Source organism: Populus alba, chromosome 8 (assembly GCF_005239225.2).
Source record: "Populus alba chromosome 8, ASM523922v2, whole genome shotgun sequence".
Taxonomy (NCBI): Eukaryota; Viridiplantae; Streptophyta; class Magnoliopsida; order Malpighiales; family Salicaceae; genus Populus; species Populus alba.
This window is the reverse complement of record NC_133291.1, coordinates 17,688,188-17,701,903: the sequence shown is the minus strand read 5'-3', so window position 1 is coordinate 17,701,903 and position 13,716 is coordinate 17,688,188. Positions and strand designations below refer to the sequence as shown.

At 33.9% G+C, this 13,716-nt stretch overlaps 1 protein-coding gene across 1 annotated transcript; it reads right to left on the bottom strand.

Moving 5' to 3' along the window:
- Positions 1-8,891: 8,891 nt before the first annotated feature.
- Positions 8,892-13,218, bottom strand: LOC118042366 (uncharacterized). Its single transcript, XM_035050015.2, has 7 exons — positions 12,700-13,218; positions 11,865-12,062; positions 10,809-11,081; positions 10,545-10,647; positions 10,130-10,248; positions 9,866-10,042; positions 8,892-9,670 (listed from the first exon to the last, which is right to left on the bottom strand). Exons 1-7 carry the CDS (start codon positions 12,967-12,969, stop codon positions 8,918-8,920), a joined length of 1,893 nt encoding a protein of 630 aa, XP_034905906.1. The 5' UTR covers positions 12,970-13,218; the 3' UTR covers positions 8,892-8,917.
- Between the last annotated feature and the right edge of the window lie 498 nt (positions 13,219-13,716).

Genomic DNA, 13,716 nt, shown 5'->3' with positions numbered 1-13,716 from the left:
ATATTACTTTTTAAATATCTTTAATCAAGATAGTTTTCTCTATATATTTAGGTTTTTTTTTCAAATCAATTAAAAGATATTCAAAATATATATCGATGAAGCGAATTAAGCTAAGATTATTATTGCAAAATCAGACAAAAATCTTCTAGAAACACAAAGAAGAAGAAGAAGAAGAAGAATCATGGTTTCTCTTATTTATTCAGTATCACTACTAGCTCAACTAACAACATAACTACTTTTTAACTAACTCTAATAAAATTTCCCACAAAAGTTAAGATTCTAATATGTATATTAATAATAAAAATATATACATTTAACTTTTAAAAAAAATATATATTTATTTGTTGAAACACTTTAAAATAATAAGATTTTTATTGTTGTCAGTAATGAATTATTTTTTCTTAATATTTTTTTGCTTCACTCATATAACTATAATGTTTACAATATATCTTTCAAAATTTCAACACGAGATACACTTTTATAAGATATTTGAACAAAAAATTATGCAATTCACATATCTTTTAATAAGATAAACTTAAATTTTAGAATTGAGAGGAAAATCAAAGTATTAAAATAAATGAAAATACTAAAAATAAAGTGAGAAAGAGTGGGAAAATCTAAAAAATACAACTACTCTTCATTCACTGTTTTTATTTAAGGAAATTTTGAAAGATAAAATGTTGGAAAACTAATAAAAATTAATTTTTATCATTATCAATTATTGATTAACCATCATAAATCAAGAATTAAATCTAGAAAAATCAAGAGTTTTTTTTAAGATTCAACATTAATTTGTTTGTTTAAAATAAATTTTCAACACTTCCACGATCTAAAATCCATAATCTTTCTTCCTTTGATTATGCTGATAAAAATCATCACCATCTGATCTTTGCTTCTCAGCTTGATGTTCCTGCATTTTATAATCTCCTTAAGTTTTCACCATTACGCAAACTCCTTACTAATTCTTTAATTTCAACCATCTCTTGACTATGTAACAAAATCATATCATCTTGCTTATTAGTAAGATCAAATTAATTATTTTTTAAAATATTTTTTCCCAAAATCTTGAAACATATTATTTGAATGAACTTTTGTCCTTTTGATTAAACTAGATTTTAACTTGCATGATGCCTGAGAAGAATTTCAAAAGTTAATTTTTATTTAATTTCAAAAATTAAAATAAATATCAGCAAGATATTCTTAAGTCAAAGTTTTCATTCTTTAATTTTTTTTAATTTGTTAAAAATGTTTTTTTATAAACATTATTGTATTTTAATAAAATAAAAAAAAAACATAATTAAAATAAATTTCATAAGAATCTCAATAATTTAAACTAAGGAAGGATAAAGTTTATCTCTATAATAGTTTTAAAACCTCCTAGCAGATATTTAAGGCTGGAATTTTTTTATTTTTTTTTAAACAATATATGATCATTTATTTATTCTCATATAATCTTTTAACATATTCAAAAAAATTATTCCAAAAAAGGTGATCATAAAATAAAATTTTAAAAAATAAATTAATTTTCATAAGAAAATAAAAAAATGATTGGAAAAAAAAATGACTCTATGCTGATGGGGCTGGAGAATTAGGCCTGCATGCATGGGCTGGACATATAGGCCCGTTTATTATTAATTAAAGAACAACATGATGGTGGTCTCTGCAACTTCCCGTAATTAGAAGCCACTACAGTTGGTTTTTTTGGGTTTTCAAATCTAATTTCAGCATCTATTTTGCCCTAAAATTAAACATTTCAAACTCATCGGAACAAATTTTAGAGCCTGTTTGGCACTTTTCTTTTCTAGCTTTTATATTATTTTTCTTTAAAGCAAATTATCAAATAATTAAATATTTGGTTAGAATTTTGAAAATCAGTTGCTTAACTGATTTTTTTTAATATATATAAGCTTGAAGGTATATCAGCTTACATTTCAAAAAAACATGGTAACTGATATTTTTTTTATGGAAGATTATTTATTTAATTTAAAAGATAAAAATAACCATAAATATTTTAAAATTTATAACTAGCCTCAATCATTATTGTTGCATGCATAATAATAAACTAATATTTAATTATGTAATTAATAATCTTATGAATGTTAAATTTAGCTAACCTCAATTATATTATTTTAAGTACATTGGATCTCAACTTGGAAGTTCTTCAAAGAAATAATTCATTTCTTAAGCAATTCATTTAGTTTTTCTAAAGAAAATATTTAATTTCTTAAAAAATTACGTAATTTAAGTTTTCTTTTAATGGTAATTATAATTTAAATAATTTTACTAACATCACTAGCTAGATAATAGTTCATTAAGGTAGAAGAAATGACATTGTGGTATTGTAGTTTATGTTAGTGAGTGTGACATCTTCAAATTGGCTGGCAGTACACGAAAGGATTATAGAATAAGAAAATCTCAATTCTCCACGGTGTGCTTTAAAGTGTAATGTTTTGTATTTAGACACCCTAAACTTATATGATGTATAGCGAAGACTAGTTTACTGTACATGTTATCGCTGTTGCTTGGACTAAAAATTCTCAGGATATAAAAACGTAATATTTAGATTGTTAGAAGTTTTTTAATATTATTATTAAACTTAATAGAATATTTCAAATAATGCCGGAGTAATTCTTGTGTCAGATTAATGTTATCAATCATGTTTCTCCCACCAAGAAAGGCGTTTTAAGCTGGATTAATGATGCCTTGGAGGGCACGTCCTAGCCTTCCTGCAAGAATTTTTTAGATTACTTTGTAAACCACATTACAATATGAGATGGGCCGAAAATCATTTGCAGAATTAACATTAGCAGATTTTGGAACTAGAGCAATAATGGAATGGTTGATCTGCTTTAAAATCCATCCAGAGGAAAAGAAATCCTGGACTGCCGCACAGAAATTAGCTCCCACAATATCCCAAGACTGTTTGAAGAAAAGAGAAGAGAATCCATCAGGACCAGGAGCTTTATTGTTTCCAACACTTAAAAGAGCTTCCTTGATGACTTCATTGGTGACAGGAGCTAGAAGAAAATCAGATTGATTAGCATCCAGACAAGGGCCACTATGAATAACTTCCTCATCAATAGGAGATACAGCCAATGAAGTGCCAAGAAGACTTTGATAAAAAATGAACAAATTCAGCACCAACTTCATCTATAGTGGTAGTTAGATCCTTGTTGCTACACTGGAGAGCAGGAATGAAGCTTTTCCTATGTCTGTGGCTCATCAAAGCATGAAAGAAACTTGTACCTCTATCACTATCCTTGAAAAATGTGCACTTCAGCTTCTGAGAGAAAAACGCTTTTGATTAGTACTTAAAAGTGCATATTTATCAAGGTTTTATATCATCATTTTTCACTTAAAGTATCAATAGCTCCTTAACTAAAACATGTTTTATAATAACAAGTCTAATACTATAAAATGACCTAAAAAATGGTAAATATTCATCTTAAATGCAGGCCCATCACATAAATCAAAGAATAGATTGATGAATTCAACTATTGAAATTTGTGAAGATAAAAAGAGGGTGAAACTTAGAAAAGAGATGTTGGTGCAGTCTAAACTGGAACACTGTTCGGTAATTGGGTCATATCTTGAGTTCTAGATGTCCAAATGACCTCAAATTTTTACACAGATTCAATAAGACATAGGCCTACAACTTTCATGTTTTTATCAAGATCTAAGAAGGCCGTTTTCAAGTCCAAATTATAGCAACAACGGAGAAGTCTGAATTTATCCTGCAGCCCGAACACTGTTCAGTGTTTGGCCCATATCTAGAGTTCTAGAAGTCCAAATTATCTCCATTTTTTTTCCTGGAAAGTTGAGTCAATTTCCTACAACTTTCATGTTTTCCAGTAGACCTAGTTCGGATAGTAGCATTTTTGTTTTATTCAGACAAGAAGATAATGATTTTCACCAAGTCAAAAGTTGGCCACCCACTCAACAATTATTTATCAAATCAATAATTCTGAATTTTGGCCTATAAAAGGAGGCATTTGCCATGCATTTGGGGCTTGGTTGTTCAGATCAAGTTCATGCTCTTTATTTCTATCTTTATATTTTTTGTAATTTTTAAGTTTTGCTTTCATTAATGTCTTGTTTATGCTTTTCATTTCCTTTCCTTTCTTTAGTTAACTTGTATCTTATTTATGTTCTTGTTTTGTTTATTTATGTTTCTCTTCTTCATTATGTTTAGCTAAGTTTATTATGTCAAGGTGAAAAGGTTACACTAATGGTGTAAGAATAAGTATCGTGTAAACTCAACATGGACCTTAATGTTTAATATTAACATGTCTTATCTTTTTATCTTTCTAATTCTTAATACCTTACTTTTTAAATGGTTAATCTAGATTTGTGTTATATAACACTTGGTAGAACAAATGTTTGGCACTTTCATAGCCCAACCGTATGGTATTACCTACACTTGGGCTATGAAAGGAACTTGATTTATTGTTAACATTAGTTAACATCATGAATTCCTGACAATATTTAAAAGTTTGGTGTTGTGTAAATAAGATAATTAATATGATCATGTTAATAATTTATAATGAGCTATTAATAATTTATAATGAGCTATTAATGACAAATCATCCGATTTGAACCTCCTCCGTGTGTGGTTTCCAAATTAAGTAATAAGAGTTTATACTATACTTGTTTGAAATACTATTGGTGGATCCTCTAACCTTGATATTTGTTTTTATCATTGTTTAATATTTACATTAATCTTCCATCTCAAAATTCTCATTAATTTCTTCCTCTTCTTCTTTTTACTATTACTATATATATTATTATTATTATTATTATTATTATTATTATTATTTACATTATGTTTATATTATATAATTTATCTCTTTGATCTTTTCATAAACTCAATATATAGGCTGGAAACCTGTGACCCGATCTTTTAGATCATTCTCAGGTATAACAATGCAGGTACTGAGTATTATTATATTATTATTACTACTACTACTACTACTACTACTACTACTTTATTACTATTATTTTTATTGTTGTTGTTGTTGTTGTTGTCTTGTTATTTATAATTTATACAATTAACCTCTCTGTGGTTCGACCCCGGTCTTGCTGGGTTATTTATTACTTCGACACTCCTGCACTTGGAAGAAGACATCAATCTTTTGGTCATGTCAGCTTTCTCATCAGATTTAAGATTAATAAGATTAATCTTTAGTGCATTTACCCTGTTCATGAGAGATATGTCATCTCTGGAATCATGCAAAAGGTGTTGGTGCTGCTCTAAGTCAGCCTCCATTCTAGCAACTCTCTCTGAAATGTGGCTGAAATGCAACTTGTTCAGACTCTTTAGGGGTTGTTTTAGAGATTTAAGCTTCCTGCACAAAACAAACATGAGAAAGCCTTCGGCTAGGAGTTGCCATCCATCAGAAATTAAGCCTGCATACTCCAGGTGTTCAACCCTCATATTGAAGAACTTAAATGGGCAACAACCTGGGGGACAATTGCCACTAATGCAGATATGGGCTCCTGAGTGGTCAGAGAAAGCTCCTGGAGGTTAGAAATGCATATGGGAAGTGAGCTGAAGATTGTTCCATGAAGGATTGGCTAGGACACGATTAATTTTAGTCCAAACAGTCCCATTGGACCAAGTATAATGACAACCAGTGTAGTTTAGATCTGAAAGCCCAAGCTCTCAGCAACATGCTCTGAAATCAGAGACTTCATAGGAGGAGACCGGTTCACCATTATATTTGTCATCCTAAGAAAGAGCGGAGTTGAAATCTCCTAACACAAGCCAGGGACCCACTGAAGCCCAAGATTTGAGGCCATCCCACAAGTTCTACAGGCAGTAATTGTATTGTAAACAAATGAAGCAGAAAAAGTAAGATAAGTAGATAAGCATCAAATGGAAATATGAATAAACTTGGGAGAAGAATCAAGCACATCAACATGAATAGTAGAAGGATTCCATAACACAACCACTCTAGCAGTGCTAGCAGCTTCCACGTTAAAGACTAGTTTCCAGCGCTTCAGCCGAAACTTGTGCATAAACTAAAGCTTGGAAGAAACCAATTTGGTCTTCAGTAGACCACATACATCAAATTTATGTTTTTGCATGAGACGAACCAACTCATGCTGTTTTAGAGGACTGTTAAGCCCTCTGACATTCTAGCTGAATAATAACATTACATAGGAAGGGGTGGAAGGGGTACCTTACCACTCCCAGATGCTTTAGATGAACTCCTTTTCTGACCACGTATAGTGGTTACACCAACAGGAACTACATTAGGATATTTATTGTATGAGACTACTCCAACTGGTTCTTTCCCATTATTGATGATGGGGAGGTAGCAATCAGAGGTAAAAATACCTCCTAAAGATGAGATAGCAGGTGCTTTACCTTTAGAGGGTGGTTGAAACCTGATCAGCTGTGTGTGTGGCACCAATAGGTATGCCAAGAGATTTCCTTGCTTTCTTGCTTTTAACAATTTCACATCCATTAGAGGCCACCACAGCTTTGGTGGTCATAAAGTCATAACTATGTGAAAACTCCTCAATCTAGCCTTTAGTTTTCCCAAGGCTAGGCTCTGCAACAAACCCTAGGCGATCAAAAACACTATGACCCCTATTTGCAACTATAGGTGGATGGCTTTTCTTGCCTAAAGGTCTTGCCACCACCGGTGTAGGATGAGAGGTGTAAGTTCCTGTGTTGTGCCCAAGGACTTTACACAACTTGTAAAATCTAGGAAGCATCTCATATATCACCGGTTGATTCAGAGTGGCTCCATTCGGTAAGTTAATGACAATAGAGGATTTGAGATCAACAAGTAAATCCAATTCTACAATGACTCTAGCATAGGAAATTCTCGACATTGCTAAAGGTGAGCTGGTCACTTTGTATAGGCATGCCTAATTTGCTAGCAATCTTAGAGAGGCATCTAGGAGACTAGCATTTTAACGGTAAATTTGGGAATTTAACCCATATAGGAACGCAAGACATCTCATCAGTCCCAAAATCAAACTACTCTGGCATAGCTTTGATAATCAGTGGTCGGCCATATATCAAATAAGGACCATTAGCAAGAACACCAAGTTTATCATCAACATTTTTTAATTTGTAGACTAACCAACTAGATTCATGGATAGCCAAAGAGGCTTCACACTTTCAAGAATTGGATATAATATTATTCAATGCCTTAAAACCAGGCGACTTTCCAGCAACATAGCCCACAATACATAAATGCCATACATCATAATTATTATCTAAATCATCAGGCGACAAATCAGGGTAAATCATTGCAAGAAGATGAGAAATGCAGTAATTTAGGACCTGTGATAGTGTTGCGGTTGGATACAAATAAATCTCGCCATTTCTCAACAAGTGCAGGAGAATGAGAGGTGCCTGAATGAGAATCTTCTGCAGGTGAGGAGACTACATTGGTAAGATTATGATCCACCATGCCGACACCTGGGATGTTTTGCTGGAGAGCAGGCACATGAGAGGGTTCCTTCTTTGTTGAAGTAGCTGCTGGTACAACTGATTGCCCAGAAAAGCACAAGGGTGAAACCCTCGAACCACTGTTAAGAGTTGCATTTAAGTTATTGCCTATAAAAGGTGGCATGAGGGAGTGAAAAAACTTGGAACTTCCTCCAGATGCAGAATAATCCAATTCATCTTCATCATAGTCACCCTCATCAAAGCAATCCTCTACAATCACATGATTAGGGGTAGAGGGGGAACAGACAATCGGTTGGGGGACAAACCCTTCCTCAGCAAAAATAAAAAATTTTGTTAGGGCTGGACCCACCAGCCACCGTTGTAGGAGGGGGGTAGGAATCAGAGGGGAGGGGAGAAGAGGAAGGGGGTGCAACCAGAGCAAGAACAGAGTTTTCAAGTAAATCTACCTTGAGCTGTTGTTGATTTTGCATAGGGGTCGACGTGTATTTCGCTTGTTTTTTGCCATGAAAAAAGTGTAGAGCAAAAGATAAGCATGGAGGGGGGGCTACAATAATTGGAAATTCAAATTTGAGCTGGTGCCATGAACAAAGGAAACTATTCCTGTGAGGGAAGGAGAGCTTCTCTCTCTTGTTTATCTCTCAAGACTACTCACACTTAAAGGAAATTTTTATTTTTTAAAATTTATGGTAAGTTCTTAGTCTTTATAAATTTTCATTGTTTTTCAATATACAGGAAATTTATAATAATGTAAAAAGATTTCTTTTTTCAATATTTATTCAGTATCATGATGTAATTTTTATTACAAGTTTAATATAAAGATGTTTTTATTTAATAATATAAGTTTTTCATGATAGTTTTTAAATTTAAATAAAATAAAACTAATTTTCTATAATTAGATTATCACAAAATAAGTTATGGTTTTTTATAATAAAAAAAAAAAAATTGTGATCTTGATATATATTCAATCTTAACAAATAAAAATGTTTTTCAATTTCTTATTGGAAAGGAAAAGGAAAAAGAAAACTAAAAAAATATATGAATTAAAAAAAAAAAAACATTTTGTTCTGAGCAATCCAGCACACAGATTGTATCCTGACAAAAGCAACACAAAATTGAACATTTGTAAAAATGGCTCTAGGTAACTACATGAGATTAGCCTGTCTTGTCAGGGGTGAAAGGCGACATGTCAATGATCGTTCAGAGATGGCAGGCCGTGCCGACACCTTGTGCAACGAACACCATCTTCTAGGCGAGCGAGATCCGCCTCACATCCGGTGGATCTTGCCGTCAATTTTTGGAAGCCTCACCTCCGGTAGAGGCTCACGAACTCCAGTAAAACATCTCTTTTGAACTCGCGTCACGCTGCTAGGGAATTTGTAGTATGAATATTGCTGAAAATCTTGAGCTTATTGATGTCAACCGATTCAAGGAACAAAGAAACGTGGATATTTGATAACCTTGATTTGAAACGTGTTTTCAATTATATATTTAATCTTGTAACATAGCACAACTACAGTCTTCATCGTTTTCCAGTTCCTGGATTACTAATTCCATCATCTTCTTATACATAGGCATGTAATGATCATTGATCATCGTTCTTGAAAGTCGTATCTTACTGTACAGTTCTCTGGGAGTCTCATATAAACCTATATGTTCTTCCGTCGGTCCATCGAGTTCTAAGTTGGTTGTATCTGAGGAAGATATGGAAATGACATGCATGATTCTGCCAGGAGGATATAACAGTTGGCTCTCTGACAGGTCCTCCGAAGTGATGGGATTTTTTGCTTCAGCTGCGTTGGCGAGAACGTCCTCCTCTTCAATAATTTCTTTTGCTGCAGCAGCTTCTTCCTCCTGTGCTTGGATATCAACTTCGCTATCTTGCCTTTGAAGCTCCCTCTCCAGTTCATACCACAATTGACCTTCAGTAACCTCTTCTATGACTGATGAAGGTATGACTCTGTTGTCCGATAAAAGTGGCTCATCTTCCTCGGCATCATCATGACCTGAACCACTGCTTGCATTACTCTCAAGTTTGATCTGCACTGAGTCTTTTGTCTGGACTTCAGTAGCATGAGCTTCAGAGTTTCCAGATACTAGAGTCCCTTCAGGCAAATCCTCTGAATTGGAATTTATTGTTGGGCCCACGGAACGTCGACGTGGGCCTATACACGACCATGATGTCAGGGATGAGCGTGTTCTGACGACAGCTTGGGCAACGTCTTGTGCTCGCTTCATCACAACCTACATTAAACAATTCTCAAATTTAGGAAATCCCATTTTATTCCTGAAACAATTAGAACACGTGATGTTAGTTATGAAGGTAGAGAAAATTTTCACCCAAATTCCAGTGTTTTTACTCGTTCCAAATTAAAAGAACTAATGAGGGGCTTGACTACAAGTCCCTAGACCATAAATTCACAAGCACATGTATGTTACCTGTGTGCTTCTGGAGACGGGTAGCAGAAATGCACCTGCACCAACAACCCTGGCTTTCGCACTAGCTATGGATGGTAGACGAGAACCCAGTGCAGTGGCAGAGCGATAAACAACATTTAGGACTCTAGTATGCTCAACCTGGTCCCTCAAATCATTTAGCCATGAAGATGCTGTGACCTGGATGACAACCATTTAAAGTTAGGAGTTGGGCAGTGGATGGTATAGAATGAACATGATATTCAACTCAGGAGAAAATTTCAGAACCTCAGAGCGAAGATCATCAACAGAGGCAGCAGAAAATGTAGGCACCAGATCAGATCCATTGATGACAGTAGTAATGAAATGCTTGCCTGATTCAGCTAAATCCCATGTCATACATGCAGCTGCAAATAAAGTAATGAAAGGCATTTAGAGGAGCATATCAATATAACCCCGAGTTATACACTTCTTCAACCAAATAAGACATTCCATAAGAATCACAATTAAACGAGCATTTCACAAGTAACAAGAACAGAATCCAAAGGTTGATCCTAATAACAGAATATTGCATCTATTGCACAGAATCTCTTTTTTTATGCAAATGCAAAAGGCAAGCATTACAAGTATACAATCCAGTACAAATGGTACCATGTAAATTTCAAAACAAAATGAAAGATCACAAAGAGTCATAATTACATGCCTGGGGCAAATGTGACACAGGTGCTAGAAGAGAACTCCTTTTGTTCTCGAAGAATGTATGTTAATAATGCTGCAGTACCACCACCAAGTGAATGCCCAACAATCTGTAAATGATAACCAAACAATTAGAGCAGGGTTCAAAGACAGGTAGACTTTACCAAATGAAGTAACCTCATATTAGCATCTTACACTAATACCATGTTAGAGTATACCTGAGACAGAAATATGAGTAAGATGAATTCATACCAAAGGTATATTCAATTACCTTAATTTTGTGGTCAGGATATTCACCAAGTGCCTTAAGCAGGCAAGGGGAGATCAGTTTGGCAATCCAACGAGCTGCAGCAACCATTCCACAGTGTGCATATCCTAAAACTAAATTACTTATCCCACCATCATGTAAAACCGAATGGTGAAAAGGGACCACTGCACCAGTTGCTGCTGTTAGTGTATCTTTGATGCTATGAGTACCACGAATCAGTAGAAGGAAATGTTTTGAGCTTCTATCATGTATAATTGTGAAAGCAGGCTTCAGAAGCTGCATCCAAACTTGTGGAAATTAGAGGAATACTCATTTAACATTTCAAACAAAAATAAAGCAGAATGTAGGATCCTAAAGAGATTGCAGTACAAGGGAAGACCATTATCTAAACAAGTTCTTCCAGGATATACTGTGACACTGGGAAAAAAGTTGCAAGCACATGTTGATGCTTAAAATTGAGTTGAACATGGAAAAAGAATCTTAGCTAAATTTAGTGTGACCTCTCAGGAACAGGTAAACCTAAGAGAAGTGTACAGGTAAAAGGTAGCAGTCTTGCATTTTCAGCTAATTCTAGTTCTGGCTGTTATCCAGCTTGCCTCCTAATTGGTGCAAGCCAAATACTAGTGTACCTTTCTATTTCTTTCCTTTCCAAAGGTAATTGCTATAAACTGTAAAATATGGTGTTTAAAGTCAGCTATTTGTTTCCTCACTCTGTGAATTTATTTCCACAAGGGGCATCATGAAAGGAATCTTCTTCATGGTGAAAAAGCAAGATCTTTCACATGTAAAGGAATCTTCTTCATGGTGAAAAATGAAGATCTTTCACATGTAAAAGAAACTGCAGCATATGCATGCCATTTTAGAAAGAACAGCCAGAATTTGAAATGCTGTAATAGCTACTTAAAATGGATAACCACCCATAATACAGGCTAAACTATACCCAAAGAAAGGAAGTCGAGATGTAAAACCCTAAGTAAAAGATGTTCACAGCTTTACATGACATTTAAATAATGAAATCAAAGCAAACCACAACAAATTGCATTACAGATGGTCACTAACCCCTGCTTTTGGCTTCTGAATAAGAACATCCTCCTGAGAGAATCCAGCCAACTCCAAAAAGACTGCGAATGGCTTCTTTGAAAAATACATGCAAAGGGTCAACAATCTCAATAGATCATACATATCTGCTATGATTTCCGGACCTTTCAACTGTACAGAATTACTACCAGCATATACACTTGCAACTTGCAAATTACCCTACACAAAAGATCCTCAATTAAACACATTAACCAAACCTCAAACGCCTAAGACAAGATTAAAACAAATCAAAGTTTCACGTAAAGGAATATCATCTGCATCCAGTGCTGCTGCATTATTTCCCTCAATATACAAATTTCAACAAATAAATAACTAATTACACTTGATCTTAGACAAAAGGCCAAGCAAAGTATAAATAACTAATTACAGCAGCAACCAAAACACTAATTAACTCCTTTTCTCCTCACTAACCAGCAACTACATAACGAGTTAACTCTAAATTCTTACCCAAAAAAGTAAAATATAACTCAACACACCGAAAATCCTAGAAATTAACACAACATGAAAAATACAACAACTTTTCGTTCCCCTAAACAAGCACTGAATGTAGTTGAATAGCAAAAAATAACTTAAACGGACCGCACATTTTCAACAAAATACATACTAATTAGCAATTATCTCCTGTATCTTCACCAACCAAAGACTACACAAGTAAATTACCTGAAAGCATAAAAAAAAAAAATTAACTTCACACACTCAATCAAAAAGACTCAAACTTTAAAGCAAAACCCAAATATAACAAAACCCCATATAAATCGAAACGAAAACACTCCTTTTAGTATACATAGATAGATACCTGTCTTCTTAAGAGATAATTGATGCCAAAAGCCAAGTCACCAATGGGCCATTTTCCTAAAGTCTCAGAGTAAGTGAACCTAAGCGTCTCTGATAACGTTGATATTGTTTCCAGCCAAGTGGCAGGCGCTTGTACCAGTCTTCTGGGGATCCTCCTCCCCGACCTCGATTTCGATAAATCACCGCCCTTCGCTGCCGCTAGTCTCCGGATTAATATGTAATAAAGCAGCAGCGCCGCTCCCGCTGCCGTCGCCATTGTCGCAGCCGCCATGAGTTAAAGAATCTCAAGTCTTGGAGATCATAAAAAATGGGTTTTCTGTTTTGAGGCGCAACAGATTTTCCAGGTACAAGTAAAAGAGGATTTAGGAGGAAGATTGATAGATTTGAAGTCAGACAAGTTTGTGAAGAAAGAAAACCAAGTGTCTGTCAGATGTTGAAACAGAAAGATGAAGATTGTATACTGTCATAAAGATTAGGTGTTAAATTACTATTATCTGGTTAGAGGTGGGTTCTGCTTTTGCATGTTATTATTTCTTTCTCTTTTTTATTGTTATTAAATTATATAAATTCAGGTAATGAACCCGTCAAGATTTATTTTGACTTTTTAAAAAATTTAAAAATATATTATCATTATATTAAAATAATTTAAAAATATTAATTTAAAATAAATAAAAAAATATATAAAAATAAATAAGATGAGAGGGTATTCTGGACATAAGAAATCATAACCTTAATTATTGGGTGGGCCATGGAGGCTTTTTATATTGTAGCGAGATGTGGTTGGGTTTGGTTATCAAATATTTCCTTCGGGGGATTTGATAAAAAAAATAAAAAATAAATAAAAAAAATCGAGGGAAGGATTTGTTAAAACTATTACTATACCTCGGGCTTAGAATTTGACGATATATTTTAATACAGAGCTCAATGGAATAATTTGAACAGGCATGGGAGAGGACCAATGGTTTCGTAGTTAAAATATTTTTTTTTCTTTTTCATAGAATAATAATTTTTTAAAGTA

Bases quoted from the DNA above. Each gene is read 5' to 3' on its own strand.
- LOC118042366 (XM_035050015.2), bottom strand. From the start codon at position 12,969: ATGGCGGCTGCGACAATGGCGACGGCAGCGGGAGCGGCGCTGCTGCTT. The intron at 10,648-10,808 runs GTAATTGAATAT...TATCATTTACAG, and splicing joins ATCCTGACCACAAAATTAAG to ATTGTTGGGCATTCACTTGG. The intron at 10,249-10,544 runs GCATGTAATTAT...CTTTATTTGCAG, and splicing joins CTGTGTCACATTTGCCCCAG to CTGCATGTATGACATGGGAT.